Genomic DNA, 24965 nt, shown 5'->3' with positions numbered 1-24965 from the left:
CTGCAGATGTCCCTTTCTGTATCCATAATATATATATATATATATATATATATATATATATATATATATATATATATATATATATATATATATATACATATATACATATATATATATATGTGTGTGTGTGCTGAGAGAGAGAGAGAGAGAGAGAGGGGGGCATGGGTTACACTGATATGGAAAAAACACCTCGTGAGTTCAGAACTGTATACTGTATATAAATTGCGTTCGGTTTGATGAAGAAAGAACGTGAAGGAAGAAAGAGAGAAAGACCATCCTTGATTCTCATGCTGTCCTTGTGCAAACCGTAAACCAGTTTTTGTTTATAAAAGCGACCATTGATAACAAACATCTTTCAAATGGCGGACGAAAGGGCACGGAGTGATCCCAGTGAACTTAAACCGCACTGAAGTTGTCAAACGATTTCAGTGACACTCAGAGACTCAGGCACAGTGAACTTCTCACATAATTTAAATTAGGAAATGCGCAGATAAATTACATTCCGGTGTTTTTATATAGAAGTTGCTTTCTACAGTTAAGAATATGCTGATAAAATTCACTAATCTCTCCCATCTCGTAGGATGGGGTTTCCTAGACTTTGCGCTTTTTATTCAGTCTTTTATTGTTTTGTAACTGACTGTCAAAGCTTTGACCTCTCATGTCAGTGTACTTCACGTGGTGCACTGTGGGCATTACTTAACTTTGCAGCGTCCCTTCGGCCCCTAGCTGCAACCCCTTTTACTGTACCTCCGTTCATATTCTCTTTCTTCTATCTTACTTTCCACCCCACCCCCAGCAACTGTTTCGTAGTGCAACTGCGAGGTTTTCCTCCTGTTACACCTTTCAAACCTTTTTGCTGAATGACCTCATAGGCCCCAACACTTGGCCTTTGACCTAAATTTTATGTTCCATTCCATTCCCAGAACCCTCCATGTCAGTTGCCAATCTTCTCAGATTGCTCAATGTCAGATCAGATTCGTCCATGCCAGTTGCTGTTTAGATCAGTCCCCTCCATGCCAATTGCACCAGACCCTTATATGTAATTTACCAGTTTCTGCAACCCGTCCATGCCAGTTGTCACACACGAGACCCTTCCATATTAATTATACCCCACCTCTCCCTTTCAGTTGCGAGTCTTCACGGTACTCATAATATCACTTGCCAGATTCTCTGAACCCTCCTGTCAACTGCTGTCTCTTCAGACCTCCTCCTTGACAGTTCCTAGGCTCTTAATGTTCTTCCATGGTAGTCTTTATCAGTTGCCATGTGCATCAGGCTTTTGCATGTCAGCAGCTGGTTGTATCAGACTTTTTCATGTCAGTATTGTTCGTTTTAGACCTTTCCATGCCAATTGCACCATACGCATCCTATAGTCAACTTCAGGTTAAACTTCTGTAGACTCCTGAGCCGTTTCAGTCCAGCCATGATGTGGGTCTTCATTAACCAAAGCATACAGGTTCTCCTCAGTTAAGTTCGATCCCGAACACTTGACGTATTTGTCGTGACGTTTTATAGAACAGGTAATTCGGGCACGTCCTGAAAGGTTCGCAGTTATCGGCGGTGAATTCAGTTGTGTTCTTATGAGGCTGAGATCAATCAAATGTCAACAGACCTTTTCTGTTTTATTTTTCCCAACTGTATTGGATGTGCCTAATTCAACTTTTCATCTAAGATTTGCCGAAAGTTGGGTTTGTTATAGGTTGTTTAATATCTTGGCTTGAGGCCTCAGATTATCTGAAAGAAACCAGCATATTCTCCAATCCTTAGACTGATAAAGACACACGCACACACACACACACACACACACATATATATATATATATGTGTTTGCAAGTCAACTGACATTTCATTCTCTTTGTGACTACCTAATTTATTAAATGTTTGTTTTGTTGCTACCTCTTTCCGTCGGTACCGATATTAGATAAAAGCAAATATTCTTTGCAAAGACTATCAGATACGTTTTGCTTATTAGAATTGAAAAAGTAATAGAATATTCCAAGGAACTGTAATCCTGAAATTTCAGCTCCGCATTAAAAGTTTTGAAGAGAACGAGCAAATCGATGAATGAATAAGGAATGTTGCCTTTCCTGTGAATCATTCTACTTTTTCATTGAGTTTAATGTTACTCACCCCATTTAATCAACCCTTTGCCTTTTAAGAACAGAAAACAATTAGAATTGAGTGTAGGAGGTTGTGGATATTAAATGACTCATTCTTATCTGGACAGTTCATCTTATGTGTGAAAGGTGCGACAGAAATACCTAGGCTCGTTCTGAATGCTCTCTCTCTCTCTCTCTCTCTCTCTCTCTCTCTCTCTCTCTCTCTCTCTCTCTCTCTCTGAAAACCACAACTATTGTGTTTTTGCCCTTGACGACCTTGACCCTTGCCACTGTGACTCCAGATTAAAATTCTCTCTCTCTCTCTCTCTCTCTCTCTCTCTCTCTCTCTCTCTCTCTCTCTCTCTCTCTCTTACTTTTTTATTTTATTTTTATGTTCCCTTGTTGTTTTGTGAAGGCAAACGTATGAACCACTGATATCACTGGTTATTGAGAAAGGCCTACCCTCTGCCCTTATCTTGCCTTGCGCAGTCATCAAGGAAAAAAAAAGGGTGGGGCCACGGGAAGATTTGTGAGGTATATCCGCCACTCAAAAGAGGAAAGGTTAGAGGCACAAAGAAGTAGAAGGAGAATTCCAGATTTCCACGAAACCTGCATATCTCCCACGAGCAAGAAGAATCATTCCTGGAGCTCTTGGATTCGGGTGCTTCGCTTCTCTAGTTGAGAAGTGAAACTGTGTTAAGCTTTGTCCCGGAACAAAAGGTGTTATCTGCATGACAATCGTCTGAATCTCATGCCAAGAATATTGCAAATTCTGTTGAATATTTATGTTACCAGATCTCTCTCTCTCTCTCTCTCTCTCTCTCTCTCTCTCTCTCTCTCTCTCTCTCTCTGTTGCCGGTAACCGTACGATATTTAAGAAAACAAATTGCCACACGTTCTCTCTCTCTCTCTCTCTCTCTCTCTCTTGCAGGTAACCATACGATATGTAAGAAAACAAATTGCCACACCTATCTCTCTCTCTCTCTCTCTCTCTCTGCCACTGCATTTCACTTGTACTTTAGTATTCAGTCCATCGTACGTTAAGAGAACGTGACAGGGAAGTTGTACGAGTTCTCTTTAAAAGTTGGATGTTTGCGAGAGTTGCCAAATGCCTTAATCTTTTCCAATTGTGTTCGTCGTTTCTTATTTTGCCCAGTACTGCCCTCCGTCCCCTTTACCTGCCGCCTCATTGCAGCCTTGCTGAGCCCCGATGGGAAGTTGATGAGAAGATTACAGAGAGAGGGAATGAGTCAAAATGACTCAAGAGGCTTCGGGAACATGACGTCATAAAAAACGAAGAAGAAATTTGAGCTCCAAGGTCGCGTAAAAAGGGTCCATTATCCTTTGCGTCTGCTAAACGCAACGCTGCTTCTCCTCCTCCTCCTCCTCCTCCTCCTCCTCCTCCTCCTCCTCCCATCAATTTCCCCCATCTAAGCCGCATAGACTAACGAAATATCTAGCGAATTGTTTCGCGTAGGCCGGCGATTGTTTGATTGAAGCCATACAATGGCGAAGCAGCATCAAAGGTCACGCACGACGACGGTGATGTTGTGTTGTTCCAGGATGCTTTTGTTTGGTGAGATTGCAAGAGAGGGTTAGGGAGAGATTGCAAGAGTCTGTTGAGGTTTCGAGACGATATTGCAAGGGATCCTTGAGGCGAGAGGTTTGTAGGTGAGATCGCTGAGGGTTTCTTGGTGATCGTCGAAACCTTCAAGCTAGTTTGCAAGAGATCGCTAATGCTTCTAGGTAAGATTACGAGAGATCATCGAGGCTCTAGATAAGATGGCAGGAGTTCGTAAAAAAACTCGTAGATGAGATTGCCAGAGATCGTTAACGCTTCTAAATGAGATCTGGTTGATGGGATTGCTAGAGACCGCTGAGGACTCTAGAGCAGATAACAAGAAACAGGTAAGGCTTCTTGCCAAGATTGCAAGAGATCACTGAGACCTTTAAATGGGGTTGCGAGAGATCGTAAGCTCTCGAGATAAGATTACTAGAGAGGCTGTAAGAGATCGCCCAGGCTCTAGATGAGATAACAGGAGATCGTCGAGACTTCGAGAAAGGATTACACCGGAGGATTACACCGGATAATCTAGGTTTCTAGATAATTCCGAGTTTCAAGTTCACTCTGGCCTCTTGGCATCGTGCAGTCGACTGACTAGAAACTGCTGCGCATAGGTGACGACAGTTCCCCCAGGGACTGGAGGTCACTCGCGAACGGGGCTGAACTCGATATAAGGATCGTAATTAAGGGCACTTAACCGATTGTCACAGCGCCGGTGGTGCTCGTCGTTTGTTTCCCGTGCCACTGTGCCTACGAGGAGTGCTGCGGTCGAGAGCGACTGGGACCGAATGAACGCGAAGGTAAAGAGAAATGATTTAGGAAAGGTTAAGGGGACGTCTGGCGGCCTGCCAAAGATGATAGTACGGACGTGTGTGGCGCCATGTGTAGTTGATTCTCTCTCTCTCTCTCTCTCTCTCTCTCTCTCTCTCTCTCTCTCATCTTTTATCTTCAGTATGCAGACCTCACGAGCGGTGGTCTTCCACCGCACTGAAAGCTCGTCAAATTAGTCTTCTCTCTGCCTTTTCACGCTGTATCTAAATGACTGCTTATTTAGGGTAATGCGTAACTGGAGAACAAACGTTTGTTCGGTCAGCGCTGTACTCTGACACGTCCACAAACTGCTTTAGAAAGGCCGGTTGCTGTAAAGTAACTTGTGGGCAGCCGAGCAAGGCAACTTCTTCAGTTCTTCGTAATAAGAGGACGGGGGAAGATTCTAATTTTACGAAACCCCATCGTCTGGAAGCGACAGACTACCCCGTCCGTCCGCCTCTTTCTTTACCTTTGCCGAGAGTATTTACCCATCACATCCGTGATCTCTCAGTGCTCTCGCCCCTTGCCAATCCACGAGTGCACACCGTCGGAGGATGGGAAAGGTGTGTAGTAAGTCCGTCCGTCCGTCGAATCGGAAAAACAAAAGCTAGTCAGCAGTCGCCGTAGCCACAGCAGCAGCAGCAGCAGCAGCTCTCTGGCGTGTTTCACAGTTCAAGGTAAAGGCGGGCTGCCTGAGACACACATACAAACACACACACACACACACACACACACACACACACCACCTACCCTGCAGCCTCAGTGTGAGGGGTGGCCCAGTCATCTAATAACATTGGTGAATAATGCTGCGACTTTCGGCATCCCCTTGAAAAAAAAAAAAAAAAAAAAGAGGCGGCTTTGGGATTTCGGATCACGTTGAAACGTTGCGTTGCCTTTCGGTAGTTGTCGTGTTGCTTCGCTCGTGCTTCTTCTTCTGTTCAGTTGGGATGGTGGTGTTGAAGTGGACGTGAGGCCCCAGACGAAGTGTTGCGTGAGTTGTGCCCGTAGGTGGACTTGAAATATTATCCCCGTGACACAGGAAATTTATTGTGTTGTGTGTTGTTCCAGCGCGTGGAATTTATTCAGAACTCAGGCGAAAGCTCCTTGGAAAGTGCAAGGGACGGCGATGATCGTAACATAGGTACGTACATAAGAGGGGAATTAAGAATCAGTTTATGGTAAATTAGGGTAGAACCCAGTTGTTCTGTACTGTATTCGAAGGCTATGTGATTTTAGTTGTTATTCGCTTAATCTTTAACTCAAGATTAATTTGTTTTTTGCTACTAGACCATCCTAACTCTTAGCGTTTCCATGACGACACGGCTCGTTCGAAACGCTTATGATCTTATTTAGCTCAAAAGGTCAAGGGAAATGCATTCGATTGGCCTCATTCATTCCGATTTCCTTGCTGCCATTCTCGTTTCTGTCCGTGGCTCTTCTTTATTGCGCGTTCTAACTTAAATCCTTCGATGTCCCAAAAAGGGAACCGTGATCCCTGACATGATATTCAATGTTCGTTAAATATGCACTGATTTCAGTATATAGATTTGGCCACAGCGTCAGATGAATGTTTTCGTTTGGGTGTCGCCCACCCAAATGAGACCGGTCAGGCGAGGTTGTTTAGTCGCTAAATAAAGAAAATTGTTTTCACTCTCACTCCCAAAACGACAGGTCCATGACATCCTTTTTTTTTATTAGAGCAGGATATAATTTAACGTTGTTTATAGTGATAACTTATTATGAATTTATCTAACTCTCTTTTTGACATAAGCACACCCACTCCATATATATATGTGTGTGTGTGTGGTTTTTGTGATATATATATATATATACAGTATATACATATATATATATATATATACATATATATATATATATATATATATATATATATATATATATATATATATATATATATATATATATATATATATATATATATATATATATATATATATATATATATATATATATATATATATTATATATATATATATTCTATAGTCTGCAGCTCATCTCACTGATATTTTTGTGTCGAGGTCACCGACTGCTTGGAAGCAATCCTGATTTAAATGGAATTTCCCCTTCTATAATAATTGTTGCAGGCACATTCCTGTACATAACCGAATTTGCTTGCGTGCCTGTAGAGAGAGAGAGAGAGAGAGAGAGAGAGATAGAAAAGGAGTAACTGTTTTAATTGATTAGATTAAGAAAGCCTTGATATTGCCCATAATTGAATTGTGAGTTGCCAGTTGACGATTTTCAAATGACAAGGAAGAGATCGCATTTGAGTATTCTGTAGAACTGAAAACTTGTCATACCGTCATATTTTTGGCAAAGTTAGATGTTAAAAATTCTGCACTTCATTTTTTTGTGTGTTGCTTCTGCTCACCATCATCGTTTATGATGAGGAAACAGTAAGATGACTGAAATATTTTCCCATTCGTATTGAAGGTCGCGACGCGATTATCACTAGGAAATATGGGAAATTGAATTAAAATTTATTTTAACGGAAAATACTCAAAATTCAGCCTTACCCGTCTTCTTGTGTGAGAACACTGGTCTATAGGAAATGATAACACTGGTCTGTAGGAAATGGGAGTTTTCAATGTTTTTTCCATAACCTTGCAGGCAGCGCGAGGAAGTACTAAGACTGTTCATACTGACTGAGGTTTCCTGATTGTAGACACACACACACACACACACACACACACCTTGATTGATTCTTTGCAATACCAATATTGGAAATTTTCCCTGTCACCATCGGCGCGTCTCTTTAATAAAGATGTGCTTCCGACGTTGCTTTTGATAATCCCAAAGGAACACTTCCTAAAGGGGTAAGGTTAAGCCTCACTATCTTTCCCCTTCTCCCGTTTCTTTTTCTTGTTTGGTTTCGGGCCTAGACTGACTAAGGGCATTGGGTAGCCCGTCCTATTGGCCTCCACATTCAAGAATAAACACAATTGCATGACGTAGCGTTTCTTGGAGGACATCGTTGTTGCTTTCGGATGAAAATGACATCACCCCTTCAGTTGGAGTTGTACGTTCAGCCTTGGACAATCTGTATTTGCTTAGCATTTTTCACGAATTTTTTTTCCCGAGATGTTGTTTTTGGAAGTTTTTTTTTTTTTTTTTTCAAGAGAAGACCCTGTGGTTCCCTCGCGTGGTGCTTTTTGGTTCCTGGCCTTTTCATGTGTCTTTTCTGAAGTTATTTTTTTGTAAACAAATAGTCCACCGCATAGCGTGACCCTTTTTCGTGTCTGGTTTTTCTTAATTCGCCCAAATTGCTTTTACTTGCGTGTGCTCCGGGTTATTACTGCTTTTTTATCACCCAGTGTGATTCTGCTTCGCATGTCTCGTCCCGTGGCAAGTTTTGCTATTGATCTTACTTGTGGGAAATCTGCTGATAGTCTGAGGTTTCATAGATGGTGGTAATACACAACTTCTTTTTTGCCCTTTCGGAACTTTTGAATTTATTTATTGTGCCGAGTCAGGTTTTTTGCTCTTATATTTTTTTCTGTTGGTCCGACACACCAAAGGGACCTTTTGTGACCACCGACTGTCACTGAAAGTTGCCTCACATTTTCGACATTGAAAGTGTCCTACTGGTCTCGTTTGTTCAGCAGCCAGGAGACTAAATAAATGATTTATGTCTCTGCTTTTAATTGAATATTTTTTATAGTTTTTGTAGAAGGAATTGTTTTACCGCGTCTTGGACAGATGCAGACATGAATTTATATAATTTTTGTTTTTTTTACTGTTATATGAGCATTTTTTTTCGTTCACAATACAGATAAACATATTTGTTTCATCATTTTAACTCCGTTTCAATACACTTCCAAATTTCGAATATCACAGATACACACACACACACACACACACACACACACACACACACACACACACACACACACACATATATATATATATATATATATATATATATATATATATATATATATATATATATATATATATATATATATATATATATAATACACACACACAAACAAGTATTTTCCCGAAATGGGGATGGCTTTCAAGTAAAACAAGGAAACGGTAACTGCTTTATTCGTTCTGAAATTGCTGATCCAAGAATGACTCCCGTAGCAGGAACCTTCACTCATTATCATCAGCTTCATATCCCTACACAATGGCTCACCAACAGTGCATCAAAATCAGCCCCCTTATAAACACTGCACCGTCCTCCTCTGTCTTGCTCGCGATCTCGTGTGTAAGCCGCCTCTGAATGTATATACTGTATACCTTGACTTTTGAACTTTATTATTGGTACATTATTAATTCATCCTCATTAGCCAATATATTCTGTTAAAACCTGTTTTTGCAAAACATGTCTCCTCTAGCCCGTTTCAAGAGATTGTTTCCGTGTTCTGGATAAATAATAATAATAATAATAATAATAATAATAATAATAATAATAATAATAATAATAATGTATTAAATTACTCATTTGATAGTCAGTTGCAGTAGCCATCAAAATGCAAAAGCAACTTTCTTTTTGCTAACTTTATGTCGGTCTTTAAATTCGTGAATGGTACGCGTCACGTGTTGTTCTTTATGTCTGTAACGTTTCACCTTAATCATTTATTCACGTAACCATGTGCTGGACAAGATATTTTTATAACTCTTGATAGAGACATTTAAGTGGGCCCGTCATGCACACATACACACACACACATGCACACACACATACTCGCGCACTTTGTATTACACGCCGACAAAAGCTCATTCAACCTTTAGTAAAAAACAGCGTGAGTGAGCTGGCTGTTGATGCCTTTGAAAACCTGTGTTGAATCGTGTATTGCAAACGGTGGAGCAATTTTTTCTTCAAGTTGGGAGAGCACAGTCATCGGCGCCTTGAAATTAATTGCGTCGCAGCTTCAAATGCACCTGAAATTTAGTTTCAAAAGTTCAGTTTGGTTAGTTTAGTGTTAATCAATGTAAAGTCTGCAGCACCTTTAACTAGTTGCACATTGATCGGAAAACGTAGATTGTTACTACGCAATGTGGAGGCGACCGTGAAACCTTGCAACCTCTGATTAGTTAAGGGACAGAACTGTTAGCTGACACGGGTAAGGCTTCGCTTTACTCGGGAGTACAACGCTGAAGGACCTCTCCACGTCAGTCATGAAGCGATCATGCACTTTACAGATGAGCTGCGAGAAAATACTTAAAGGAGTAAGGAGTGTGATCCTTCCTCCGTTGTCAGTTAAAGATATATATATATATATATATATATATATATATATATATATATATATATATATATATATATATATATATATATATATATATATATATATTATATATATATATATATATATATATATATATATATATATATATATATATATATATATATATATATATATATATATATATATATATATAATTTAAACAATGTCATTGATTACATACTATCGTATATATATGTATATATATATATATATATATATATATATATATATATATATATATATATATATATATATTAACACGAAAAAAAAAAAAAGTTTACTGTTTCTTTATGGATGCCGGAAGTAGAATTTAAAAAGAATTGGAAAAGTAAAAGAACAAATAAGTTGAAAACTTACACGACCTTCCCTCGATCCTTGAACAAAAGCATTCGTACCCCAAACAAGTTCTGTATATATAGCCTGAGGCCATCATATCCTTCTCAGGTAAAGTTCTTAGTGGCGTACGACCTGGACAATTAGGTATTATTATGACTTCCTGAAGATCCCTCAACTTTCGTTAACCAATAATACTGTCTAAAGTAATGACTAATTATGTCAGACGTGGGTACTTCTCCCTGATATGGGTCAGGATGATAACCGATAAACCCCATCTCTCGGCACAGATCAAAGGGGCGAGGAAACATTTAACTGCGTACCCAACCCTTATCTCATCTGCATGCCAATCATTTTTCAAGTGTAGCTAAGACCTGGCCCAAGCTATTTGCACCACAAATCCACGGCAGCTCAGCGCTCAGTAAGCAGCCTACTGAGAGTAAATGTTAAGCAGTGCATTGACGTCAGACTTTCAAGTTCTGTGACAATGGATTAATATAACCAGTGACTTAATATAATCAGGACCTGCCTTCGCCATCGAAAGAACCAAAAGTACTTCATTTACCCAAAAGCTAAGTGATCAGTAGAAAATGCACACTGCTGACTGATGGCAGAGGACTAACGCATCAGCCCAAGTGTTTCAAACACTCAGTTGAAAAGTAAACCAGAACAGTGATACGCCTGAAGTAACATAGGCCTATATGATCAGACTAATATATATGTGGCAGCGGATACTCAGTTGATAGTCTCACTGAAGCATGTTCTGGTTGTAACTCGAGCAAGGGCCAGCCACGCCATGCGCTGGAGCTGACTCACCAGTGTAGCCTAGTCTTTTGATCTACCTGGACGAAAGAGGCAGCAGAATGCGAAAACCGCAGAGACGGGGAATCCGATAACACCGCTGACCGCAGCCGGCCATGCTCGACATCTTCGCGAGGTTATATCCGTCCCATGATAGAGGATCCGTTCATTTTCATTCAGCCATAACCCATTGCGAAAGAATAATGTAAGGGAGTGCGAAGGCTGTTGTAGCTTAATTGTTAGGTAGGCAGACTTGAATTGAAAACGTGCATAGCAATAATGACTTCAGGGAATCCTTTCGGAGAATTGTATGTCGCAAGCCGTGGAGGTTGTCGGTGACATGTACGAAAATTGTCAGGCAGAGGATTGATGTTACTTGAGATCAAATTTGCTTACGTTTTCTTAATTTTCTGTTTTTTTTATATATTCCTATATATCTGGGTATAAGCATCTCTGTACCCAATGTACTTTGCTGTAAATAAGCCTTGTTCTTCTTGACTTGTTCTGTTGAATCTCTGGAAATTCCAATGTTTGAGAACTACAAAAATACCAAATTTTATTGATTTCGTAGCCTCTTAACACAACACTTAACCGTTTTATGTCCTTTGGAATTAGGTGAAGTATTTATTTCGCCATAATTTTAAACTGGTTTCATTCCATTTTATAGCTCCCTCTAAGCCCATTCGTGCTAAGCTCATGGGACTTCTATTACCGGAAGCTTCCTGTGTAATTGGTTTCATAGTACTAGGGCATTTCTATCATGGTTTTCAAAATAAAAACAGTTAACGCTTTTACAAATTGTTTAGAGGAACAGTAGATGCGTCAATATTGTCAGTGTAGAGTGGAACCATATTTATAGAGAACAGAGTGGATGTGGACTTATGGTATTGTGGTAAACGAAAATATGAATATTAAATTCAAGGAACGGAACAAATTGTGTGCCTTTTTCACTGCCGTTTAAGCAAACTGGTATTGCTGATTTCTCTCGCGGCTTCTTTTATCAACAGGTATTGTGCCAGGCTTCTTTTTATCTAGTCTTAAGCCAGAATTCTTTTATCCAGTTGTCTTAAGCCAGACTTCTTTTATCTAGTTTTCTTAAGCCAGACTCCTTTTGTCACGCAATCCTAAGCTAGACTTTTGTTATCAAGTTTTCTTGAGCTAGAATGATGTTATCGAATATTTTTGAGCTGGAGTTCTGTTATCAAATAGCCTAAAACTAGAATTATGTTATCTGGCAGGCGTAGCGTGTGTTAGCTTTGTTTCTGCTGTGGATGTTAAATGCTCAGGCACCTAGAAACATAAAGTATCAGTGGACGCCTTTCTCCGCACGATGATAGGGCTACAGCTAAATGACGGAAAACAAAATGATGTGAAAACAATCCTATTTTCTTTTTCATACTACACTAATTATACTTTACAAGCTTTCTAAGTTTTATGATAATTAAGATAGGGAGCTGAGTTTTGTAACCATATATGTGTGTGTGAATTTCTGTGTAAATATAATTATATATATATAATATATATATATATATATATATATATATATATATATATATATATATATATATATATATGTGTGTGTGTGTGTGTGTGTGTGTATATATATACATATATATACATATATATATATATATAAACAAGAGGTGGGTTGGATTTTCAAATTAAGGAAGATGCTGCCTTTCAAAGGCAACTGTAATTGTTATCCTCTTATAAAAAAATGAAAAGTCGTATTAAACACTCGCGCCCCAAACAAAATAATGATAAAGAAGAGTAACAACAAATATGAGGATTAAAGGCTTTTTTTTTTGTTAAATGAAACGACTGCAAGAAAAAAATATATTTTCGTTAAAGAATATTTTCTTTCCTTTATCAACAATCCAGCCAACACCAAATCCCCATCGACTGAGAGAGAGAGAGAGAGAGAGAGAGAGAGAGAGAGAGAGAGAGAGAGAGAGAGAGAGAGAGAGAGAGAGAGAGCCAGCATACCGGAAATTGCACTTATAAACACCAACACCTTAGCAAGAGAAGTTTGGTTCAGCAAAAATAAGCTTATAATTCCATTTAAGACACGAAGAGAACTTAGGGGTTAAAGTAACATTCTCCGTTCTCTCTCTCTCTCTCTCTCTCTCTCTCTCTCTCTCTCTCTCTCTCTCTCTCTCATCATCACAGGCGTAAACTTGATGAGATGAGGCAGTTTGTCGTGGCTTACATCCATCGAATAATTGAATTTTGTAGCTTATGCTGCCAAAAAGATTATTTTACACCTTTTGTATTTGCTAATGCAATTTTCCCTCTTGTGCTTTATTTTAGGATTGACATTATTAATTACGACATAAGTCGATTGATGTTGAATTATGTCGCCTTGTGAACACCGAGTTCAAAGCGTAGTGTCGTTTCAAGACTTGGGATTCACTTATCTTTTTAATTTATTTATAAGTGTAATTTTGGATTCACTAATCGTTAATTTATTTATAAGTGTAATTTTGGATTCACTTATTTTAATTTACTTATAAGTGTAATTTTGGATTCACTTATCTTTAATTCATTTATAAGTTTAATTTTGGATTCATTTATCTTTAATTTATTTGGAAGTGTAATTCTGGATTCACTTTTTAATTCACTTATAAGTGTAATTTTGGATTCACTTATTTTTAATTTATTTATAAGTGTGATTTTGGATTCACTTGTCTTGAATATATTAAGTGTAATTCTGGATTCACATATCTTTAATTAATTTATAAGTGTAATTTTGGATTCAGTTATCTTTAATTCATTTATAAGAGTAGTTTTCTTATAGGTATTTTCACGTTGTTTTTAAGATTCATTTTTTTTTATTTCACAAGAAAACCTCAAAAGTTAATATCCTTAGTAATATCAACGTTCGTTTGGTCTGGATCTTTAAACTACGCGTTAAAATAAACACTGAAAGGGTGTGACGATACAAGTATTTCGGATGAATGGGTACTAAGTGGTATTATCGTTTTGGGCTCAATGGCAACTTTTTGCCCTTCGCTGGTATCTCGAGTTGCCTTATTTGTTAGACTGGTCGCAGGAGGCGAATATTTCTCTTTTATTGCCAGCGTGGGAGGTGACCTGACTCTGCAGAAGAAACTAAGGTCAATCGAGGTCTTTCTGATTCAAGGCATAAGCTTGTGTGAACTTTTGCAATTGACTTCACTTTTAGTGTTAAATTGAAAATTATTTCCTGCAGTTGACGTCACCTTTTGAGTTATGTACTTGACCTAAGTTATCTCGTGTGGGGGTTTGTTGTGAAATGTTGCCGCTTACCTCAGGCGCCTGATATCTGTTGCAAGCTTTTAAGAAGCGATTTTCTAATGGGAGATTCCAGCCCCATACCCATACCACCCTTTAATTAATGCCTTGTAATATGATGTGCGTCAATGGACGTCTAATGAAAGAGTCCGAAAAATGCTACATTGAAACATTCTCTCTCTCTCTCTCTCTCTCTCTCTCTCTCTCTCTCTCTCTCTCTCTCTCTCTCTCTCTCTCTCTCTCTCTCAGTGAAGTTGTTTACACAAACCATCTCACACGTATAAGTGCGTGGACACTAATACCAGATATAAACCAGACACCGCGATGCCATTGTAATTCGACGCTACATTAAAAAGCGTCCTGTTCTCAGCTGATAGCCAGTACATTAACGTATTGTGTTCATTCGTTACACGATGGTTAATGTAACATTTGTGTTATGTAATAGTGTGTGTGTGTGTGTGTGTTTGTATGTATGTATATATATATATATATATATATATGTATATATATATATATATATATATATATATATATATATATATATATATATATATATATATATATATATATATATATATATATGATTTTTATCACATCACCGTGATTTATATACAAGCTTTAAGCTACAAAGGCGTCGCCGTACGTCCTGAGTTCTCGTGCTACGTGATTCGAGCCCATGAGACGACGAACTGCTTATCAACTATAATTCCCCTTCGGTTTACATATGTACACATATATTATTTCCGAGGTAGAGAGAATTGGCTATTAAACGACCTATGTAGCTTAATGCTTATATAATTATATATAATATATACATATACATATACGCACGTATGTATTTATGTATTAGCAATCAAATACACTTTCCGAATAACTGACAAATGTGTGTCAAATCCCATCCTTGCACTGCAGTGTTCTTGTCCTGCCTTCTTTTGTTTTCGTCGCAATGAAGGAGGGGCGTTTAGCGAAGATGATGTTGCATATTCAAGATGACGCAACTTATTGACTGCTATTACGATCAGTAGGTCGTTTGGCAGCGCATTCATGCATTTGTATATTGTACAGAGGAGCGTTCAGCTTATTGTGTAAAGGTGTCATGATTGTTTGTTGATGAATGTTCATAAATATTCGAATTTATTTAGTGTAATTTTTAATTAATGTTATGCTGGTAATATCATATATTACGTAGCTGTTCTACATATGCAGTTCTCCCTTTCATTCTTCTTAACCTTGTCACATCCTGTTGTGTGGAAGCTTTGTCAGTCTAAGTCATGCTGTTTTGGACGGTTCCGTAAGACTGCATTTACCTTAATAACAATTGTAAAGCATCTGAAAAGACCTGAGGTAATCATTTTGGCCAACTTATAATATTTAAGTTATCATTAATGCCTATGCGTGATGCGCTTGAACCATTTCTTAGTTTTCTGAAAAGAAAACTATCGAGATGGCTTTGCCTGTCCGTCCGGACTTTTTCTGTCCGCCCTCTGATCTTAAAAACTACTGAGGCTAGAGGGTCCAAATTGGTGTGTTGATCCTCCACCCTCCAGTCATCAAACATACCAAATTGCAGCCCTCTAGCCTCGGTAGTTTTTACTTTATTTAAGGTTAAGGTAAGTCATGGATCGTGCGTCTGGCACTGCTAGAGGTGCCAGCCACCGACACATCATTTGACCGCATCTGGGGAGCAACTGAGCGTTGCCCGGTCGTGGGTGAGAGTTTAATACTGCAGCACATCAAGAGTTTCATACAGCATTATACGCTGTACAGAAAACTCGATTGCACCAAAGAAATTTCTGCGCATTTTTTACTTATTTAATGTTGTCTACGTGTCTGGACAGGTTTGAATAAACTTAAACCATTGATTATTTATTTTTTTAGCCAATTTTTTACAAGGCTTGTTACATATTTAGTCAGCGAAAATCAGTAATCCTCCGATTATCCAGTGACTTTCTAATCCCCTCCTGATAACCTGTGGAGTTTTATCCATGCTTACGTTTTCCCCTGCCTTAATACCTTCGTTATTACTTGCATGTTTCGGGCCTAGGCTAGAAAAGGTCAGTGGGTCTCACCCGTCCATTGGGACACCACGTTAATCGTCTTCTCTGTGAAGTATCAGAACAATTTTTTTTTTTTTAATCCTGTAATTGTTGGTTATTCACGTTTTCCCACTTCCTCCTTCGTCACGGCGTGTCAGGGGGGATCCTCTCAACGTGACTAGACGACGCCGCCGGAGCAGCAGCCCCGACCTTGGCGATGTGTATACGTTACCTGCTCCTTATATAAATGAGTATGGAGGCATGACATTACGTAACGCCGGTTGACGTCATTCAAACCTGATACCTGTGACTTCCCTTTTCCTTGTAGACTTACATTCCTTGAGGTTTCCGAATGCATTCTCCGCTGTGCTTCGTCCTGAATGTAAGTCGGTAATCACGGAGTCGGTTGAAATCGGAAAATAAGTTGTGTTCATAGATACGCTCGTTTTCTGTTGACTTGGCGGTAGAGAAAACTGTAGTACATCTTTCATTACTTTACATTAATACACACACACACGTATGTATATATGTATACATATATTTATATGTAGCGTGATTATGAAATATCCCCTGCATAAGTTTTGCACTGAGGCTCAACAACATCAGGATAATTTGCACGTTACCATTCAGCTAAATTTCAAGAGGTCTAGATGATAGGCTACTCGGTCAAGAAAAAAATAATGGAGGGAAAAACTATAATACAGTAGTTTCAAGCAAAAGAAAATGCTGAGAAAATATGGGAAACTGGCAGGAAAGATCCGAAATCACGATAAAAGGGAATTTTAACCATATATCATCCCCTCAAACTCCGTCACCTCCCTTAATATCCACCTGCAACTTCCTCAATACTCAGTCAGCAGTGCAATATTCACTTGCGTATTAGCTCACAACCACATCCAGGGAGCAAATTATCATAAAGCAAACTCTCAGAACAGGTGCATATTCCGTCACTAATTAGAAAAGGTTTGAGCAGTGTAAACTCCAATCTAGGTACCACAGGTCTGATAATGTTTTGCAATTCAGGGAGTTAGTGGAAAGTTAGAAGGCAAAGACTGGAGAGATGAAACCAACTGAGGCATTTTGCTCTCATTCTTGTGTTTCATGTCGTGCTCGTCTTTGCTCAGAACGCTAATTGTGTCGTTTAGTTTCTTTAAGAACTCTTTATATTTTCGTTATAAAGTAAACTTCGTTCCTCCTGAGAGTGCTTTAATTACCTTACATATTGTAGAAGTTCGATCGGAATGTTTACCTTTTAAAATGTCATCTATCTTAGTGTTCTCATTGTACATGCCTTCTCCTCCTCCTTCTCTTATGACAATTTACTTTTATATATATATATATATATATATATATATATATATATATATATATATATATATATATATATATATACAGACTCAGGGCGTGAAGGTAGTTGGTGCGTTTTCATTTCAATGTGTCATGACAGTCAAATATGGTTTGTTGTTTGTGTAGCGACAAGCACGTGACCTGTTTCCGGAATGAATTCCCGGCATGCATTGGGGACATCCGTGTAATGACACTGTTCATTGAATTTACAGCGCGCGTAAACTCTGTTGACTAGTGGGCAAGGCTTTGCTATTTTAGTCAAGGTTGAAATTTGATCAAGATGTCTTCTTTGTCGAATATTCATTGGTATCCAAAGTACACGATCCTCGTCTTAGAGATATCGTCAGGAGAGGAAGGATGAATCGTCCGTCGCTAGGACACCAGTTTGCAACAAAAGGGGTTCTTTTTTTTTCCTAGTTTAAACAAAAAAACTCATCGCTAAAATTAGCGAAGTTTTAGCTGTCATTTAGCGGACGAGCTTAGTTCCCGCTTCTTCCAGCCACTCGTGAAACTTGAGAGAAGCGCAATGGCTGTAGACCTGTTAAGCTCGTATAGACTTAAGTTTGTCAGTCGGAGCTGGGAATAACCATGTCTGTATGATATCGAATATTGTGACAGACGTAAACCATTGATTCTTTAGTTTGTCGATATTTCTGTCGGTCCCTCTTCACTATTTCTGTGACGTCATTGTGTTCGACGAAGACCACATGTTATGAGGAAAGAAATTTCCAATAGGAGAGTCCTATCATGACTGTAGGTAGGCAGAGGGGGTAGGTTCGGGGGGGGGGGTTAGGACCAGTGTCTTCTTTCCAAAGAAGGGGCCTTGCGCTCAAGTGCATAGGTTGTCATACTACTTTAAAACTTCGTGGCCATTTGCTTTAATCTTATGTATTTATTCAAAGCGAACATTTATTTTTAAAATTTTTGTTCATCCATTTACGTACTTTTTACTTTAGTATTTAATTTCATTTCCTTTTATATCACTTCACTTCGCAATGGGTTCCAGTTCTTTGGAGGTTTGCTAGGCAAGTGAATTGTTTTCTTGATTTATTTAATAATAATAATAATAATATTTACTTTTCTTCATAGGGAGATGATTACTTATGATACAACAAGATTTTTCTTTTAACCTTCCGAAAGCGTAAGAAAGACTCTCGTGCGTGCGTGCGCAAAATGAATATCCCTGTTAATTAATTCGTCACTGTACTTTATTCCAGATAATGAACGGATGTGTGTGTGATCATGGCCGCGTGTGAAAGCACGAAGTTAGTAAATTATGGTAGTCATACCACTAAGGTGTACTTTTGCCTGTTTTGCTGTGGTACTCGTGCGCAGAGTACCCAGGAAACGGGGTAACCTTTAGCAAGTTCAGTAATTCTCTCTCTCTCTCTCTCTCTCTCTCTCTCTCTCTCTCTCTCTCTCTCTCTCTCTCTCTCTCGTCCTTATTTAGCCGTAGAATTGTTAGTTACCTAACGCAGTTTTAAATGATTGTGTATACTGGTCAATATCGGTGTTACTTAGCGAAGGTATATGTTGGCATGGTGAACTGGTAGTGAAGGTTTAAGTTCCTTGCTACATGGAAACGATCATAACAACCGCTTTTCTGGAGAGAGAGAGAGAGAGAGAGAGAGAGAGAGAGAGAGAGAGAGAGAGAGAGAGAGAGAGAGAGCTAGCTCTGATACTTTTATGGCACTAACACCGAGTACTTCGTCTAAGCGCTGTGTTCCTTTCACATATGCACCGAGCGCTACTGGGTAACCTTCAGTGCTGCCAACTAATGATGCTTATCGCTATGACAGTTCCGCTCAGTGTGTGATCTGTGGAGGACATTGTAAGTTGCACTTGTGGCGAGAATATCCATTTCATTCACAACAGCTTTCATCCCAATCCTCACACACAGCGTGATTTGCAGCCACATCGTTGCCAGAGTAACGAGATAGGATGATCTTCGGTTTGCAGTGCTGATGGCTGTTCGTTTACAAAATTACTGATTACATTCCTTTGCTTGTTCGCCTTGCCGATTATTGTGGAGTATTATACACTGAAACAGCGACTTTTTTTTTTTTTTACGTCCGTTCCCTTTAGAAATATTTACAGGATCCTGTGGATGCATTAAATGAATCTGCTAATCAGAATTGTAAATTTAAAAGGCGGCTCTTGAAAGTAACGATAGCGGTTTGTATGAAGGTAACAATAGCGCTTTCCACACCGTAGGATGATGTGGAGTGGATAGTCGCTGAAATCTAGCTTGGAAACGCTAACCCAGGTTCTGAAGAGAGAAAGAGGCCCAGACACTGTAATTGAAGGCGCGGCTGTATTGGGCCGGGCTTGTATCCAATCTACAAGTCGCCGTTACTAATACCATGCACCCCATTAGTGAGTCATGCCAATGATTTTTGCTGTAGCGTTCGATTTCTTTATAATATTCAAAGGAAAGACTCTGATATTCTGACAGTGTTATTTCATTCATTTATTTCTTTTTGTGAAGCCTGCTTATGTAAGATTCGCCTCAGTAAGTTTATATATATATATATATATATATATATATATATATATATATATATATATATTCCGGCTTTTAAGTTGTGAAAGATGTGCACGAATCTTTTCAAATTGGCTGTTATTAATAGCACCAAATCTGCATGTCGCCCAGGGTCTCGAGAGCATTCGGCGAAGACAACAGCCTCGGCAAGCATATAACAGGCAATACGCGTAATCATAAGTTGAGTCGGTTTACCTGGATTATTAAAATCTTATCAGGTACGGAGAGAGCATGAAATCGCTACCCGAGCCCGGGGGCGTTGGGGGTTTGGGGGGATTGTGACCTCATCGCAAACAACCAACGAAACTATTGATTAGCCGCTCGTTGCATCAGGTCGAACATGAGTCTATGGACATGAGTTTGCTAGAAGGAGCCAGCGGCCATGAGTCTATGAATGTTTTTTTTTCTTTTAACTGATCGGGAGTCAGTGTACGTGTGGCTTTGCCCGGAGGTCTGATTATGAGTCTACGAACGGAACTTTGTGAACTTACGTCTGCATGAATACGAGTATATGGCCTTGTGTCTGTGAACATGATTCTGTATAGCGTGTTGGTTTGTAAACAGATACAGAGTAACCCCGGGAGGGGGCAGGCCACGCATGGTGCATGCACCTGGCAATGGTGATGACGATGATTATGACAACGATACAGTGTGGAATTCGTCAGAGGAAGGTGATGGTGCGTTATGTGTTGGGCGGAGAGGAGACTAGTAGGTAGCTTCTAAAACTATGCATTGAAGGAAATTCTCTCCCCCGCCCCTTCCTTTCCCCACTTCATGATTCCTCCTGCCTTGTTGCAGCAGAGTTACCCAGGTCATGAAAGTGCTGTCCTCATCGCCGCACACAAATCATTTAGGGGAATGCTTAGCCGCAGTTCCAGTGCCATTTCAATTGAGTTATTGCTCTCTCTCTCTCTCTCTCTCTCTCTCTCTCTCTCTCTCTCTCTCTCTCTCTCTCTCTCTCTCTCTCCGCGGCGGACGTAACCGGTTAGTTGTATTTTGATATTTTATCAATTTGTAATCGCGTTACATTTTCAAAAGACGCATGTGTGCTGCCTGACTAACTCCTACTCGTACTAAGCGAGAGTAAACAGTGCCAGGACAAGACAGGATGGGAAGGGGCCGGGGTGGAGTGTTGGAGACAGAAATGCCAAATGGGCGGGTGGAGGCGGAGGAGGAGACGAGGGAAATAGAAGGACGATTGTTCTTTCTTAATTTAGACAGACTTCTCAACCCTGTGCTTAAATGTCTACGTCTGTACAATATCCAGCTCGCACCAGACTGACCCTCGCTTGAGCATTGCAATATACTGTCTATACACACCTGTTATAGGTCTTGTTAAAAGAGTGACACCTCTCAAGCACTCGACAAATCCCCCTTGCCCCGCCATCCAGACAGTGGGAAGAACTTTCAAAATATTTCAGTCGCATTCTTAATATTTCGTATCTTGTTGTGTCGATCGCGGGATATCCCCGAGTATAATTTGTCACACGGAATTTCTCCCTTTTGTTTCATCCTGTAATGAATTGCAGTGTACAGTAGGTGCGTGTTCAGATTTTTCATCTCCTACTGTTGGCACTTCGCGTTCAAGTTTGCTTTTACTTTGGAAAGTTGGCCAATGACCGTGACTTCACTTATTATTTTTTTTTAAATAATTTGGTGAACTATCCAACGCTTTTATCTTTGTACGTAATAGAGAAATAGTTTGGTGCAGGATGACGAGTGAAAAAATAGAAAAAAAACTAAAGCCACAAGAAAGGTATTAATCGTAAAGAATATACTGATTGGCAACTGTAGGATCGAGTCATCAGGCAATCGTATTTGAGGGTTACTGAAATAAAAGATATAACGTCTCACAGATGTATTTGTCTTTCATTGATTATGTAGATTGAATGATACCATAAAATATGTACAAAAGTTCACAGTACCTATGGATTTAATATCTCCTAATTAAAATATGGTGCCAGATATGCACGGCTGTCTCACCTCTGCCCTCGTTTTTACGAACATGGCCAAAATGTTGCCCATTCCTTTTTCAGATCATACCTGATTGTTGTAATTTGATCATATCAATGTGTTAATAACATGTTAAAGTAATTTCTGATAGCTTAAATCTTGTTTTGTCTAAAACAATTGTTTTTAGTAGAGGGGTTTAATAGCAGAACCCCGTTATAACAACCAATATGATTGTAGTGGATGATGGAAATTACTTGGAAATCATTTCGATTGTAACACTGTAATTTGTCATTTCAGGAAGATCACCCCGGGGCTGATGCCTCCTGGATCTCCTGGCACCTACCGGAAAAAATCAGCGTCCGTGGACCTTCCCGCGGCCTTACAGCAGCTGCCGCGGCCACACCGAGGGAGCATTTCTGGCGAGTCCAAAATGGCCGAAGACAAACCTTGGCCTAATACGAAAGAGGATTACGAGTTACGAGAAGTAATAGGTAAGATTTCTTGTATGCCAAAGGGACTATGAATGGTCCAGGTAAACGTGTGTGCAAATGGAATGAGCCCAGATCCAGTGATAGTGACCGAAAAGGTGTGACGAATCGGTGGCGGTGATGTAGTTTCGTGGTTGAGGCCCCTCCCGGCCCATGCATGTTTTGATGCGTGTGTCAAACGAGTGTCATATCTCGGTGCCATGGCTGGATTTTCAGTGGACGGACAAACGACCAAAACTGTTCGTGCCCAATGTTCAGAAGAGAAACATCCGGTTGTGGAGAAGATCTCGGGCGGATATGACACTGTTTTCCCAGGTTCAGTGATGTGCCCGTTTTCTCTAATGCCTTTCGCGTCGTCTGCTGCCCCCTCTTGGAAGTACTTAATTATTATGAGCTACTCTTGGGGCGATTTCATGGCATTCTACTGTTGAAATGGATAAAAAAAAATCATTATAAAAGTATTTAGAAATGTCAAAGTGTCCGTACGAGGCATTTATGAAGTTTGGTATAGGCTAGCATTGCACTCCAAAGTACGATCACATGACTCAATTTTTGTTAGCCTAACTTGAAATACAGTTTTTGAGTTCAATAGGCCGAGAATAATTAAGCCAGGATCTACTTATGATTTTCCATGTTTAAGTCTGTTTAGTTAGAATGTTCGTTTGGAAAATGAATGTCCGAGAGACTGGTCATTTCCGATTCACAAAATGACTTGCAGTCTTCCCAGTATTTCTTCAGCAAGATATGCTCACAGAAACATTAATTACACCTGGAACATTTCATTAACACACCCAGAGATAATTAAAATACGCCCCTCCATGCGTAGCAGAATCCTTCATCAACACCAAAAGCGATTGGAGAGTTCCTGTACATTTTATAGCATGTTGGGCAAAAATCAAGGTATATGTGAATAGCCTATTTTTCAAAAGCTTTACTGTAGTCAATTGGCATCGTATAATAAAACAGCTAGCGTGCAAAGCATTGAATTTGGTGCTGACTTTATAGTTTTACATAGCTAGCTGAAGAGGTGTTTGCCATTCACATTCTAGACAGTGTCCCTATTGGCCAGCTGTAACTTTACCTACGCTGGCCTACATTCGGCCTTTATTTAAACTTCATCATTTAGATTTTAATTTTACTTGTGTTTTTAAAAGGGAAAACTATTGGGTAAGATGGATTTTGTTTTAATTACATTCATGTACCTTGGGTGGTTAGGTCAGTAGCAATGCAATTATTATGGGCTAGTTTGCAGTTCATTTATTGTTTCACTGTGGAGTTTGGTCTTGAGAAAAAGGTATGGCCCTTGTTGAGTTATTTTAATTCTCTTCAATCTTTAAACCCCAGTTAGTTTTCACTATTTTTCAAACATTAGAAAATTAATTTTTGTGTACAGTTTCACAGGACTTGAATGTTCATGCCTTGCACTAAGGGGTTATTCTTTCAACAGAAGCGATAGTTATTGTGTTACTCTGGTGTAATGAAAAACTAATTTTGCATAACCCGTTACTGAAAATATAAGATTTCCTTGCATTTAAACTTTATGATTCACTCCGTAGTAGGTGCTTGTGAAAGAAAGGTTTTCTTGCATTAACAGTGATCAGTTGAAGCAGGTGTGCAGTTGATGAGATGCAGATCTGTTTTTATCATTGAGCATAAAGGTGTAACCTAGCATACTGTATTATAAAGATCTGTATAACTTAGCGAGACAGTTAATTTGAAGAAACTTGAAGGGCTAAACTGGTGCCTGATATTTACTTCGTTTCATTTTTTCAAGTATTATTTTCTTGTAGTGGTGGTGCAGTTGTACTGGTTCTTTGAGACAAGCCCAACATTTCAGAAGTGGGCAGGCATATGAAAAATTCTGTTCATTTGACTGACCTGCATTCATCAAAATCATTTACAATTACTTCCTCATAATGCCTTTTAGTTCACTACTTTTTGGTACAACAACACTTACAGTATTTTTAAAACTGTGTGGTCCCACTATTCTTTGCAAAAACCCTTTCCAGTTGACTTAACATACTATTGATTAAAGCAGTAAATTGATTTTCACCTTTGGTGGAAGAAATTGGTGTTGTATTGATACATGATTAAATAACCTACCCTTTGTAGCCTTGTGTCATTTCTTTCCAATGACATAATGTTTATTGCCAGATTGATTGTCAATTTTAAAGGAACAAATTGGTATTGTATTGATATATGCTTGGCAGAAGAGTATACTGGAATGTTCTGAACTTTGTTTTTGTACAGTACAGTCAAAAGCTTAGCCATTATTTTATGGCCTCAGTAATTCGACCTGAATTTTGATATTCTGTATCATGTAAGTTGTACAATATTTGTTAATATTGTAGGGTATTAGTAAGACACATTACTGTATATTATTTTTGTTAGGTGGACTACTACTTTACTTACTGAACCTCATTCCAACTCACTAATCATAAGCCTCATGCCCTTGGCACAC

The 24965-nt window shown here is 39.2% G+C and overlaps 1 protein-coding gene across 13 annotated transcripts in view; it reads left to right on the top strand.

Moving 5' to 3' along the window:
* The window catches only part of fray (frayed), a 353939-nt gene that overhangs the window by 287148 nt on the left and 41826 nt on the right, over positions 1 to 24965 (top strand). For 7 of the 13 annotated variants that reach the window (XM_067117753.1, XM_067117754.1, XM_067117751.1 and 4 more), the window contains one exon: positions 22314 to 22507. In XM_067117753.1, coding sequence (XP_066973854.1) covers positions 22314 to 22507 — 194 coding nt within the window. Of the gene's footprint in view, positions 1 to 4738; positions 5151 to 5205; positions 5615 to 10966; positions 11071 to 19323; positions 19353 to 22313; positions 22508 to 22619; positions 22820 to 24965 lie in introns of those variants that run through there. The other 6 variants (XM_067117758.1, XM_067117757.1, XM_067117759.1 and 3 more) reach the window with 6 other exon arrangements.

The sequence above is a fragment of the Macrobrachium rosenbergii genome, chromosome 15 (genome assembly GCF_040412425.1).
Source record: "Macrobrachium rosenbergii isolate ZJJX-2024 chromosome 15, ASM4041242v1, whole genome shotgun sequence".
NCBI classification, from domain to species: domain Eukaryota; kingdom Metazoa; phylum Arthropoda; class Malacostraca; order Decapoda; family Palaemonidae; genus Macrobrachium; species Macrobrachium rosenbergii.
This window is presented reverse-complemented; position numbering and strand designations above follow the sequence as displayed.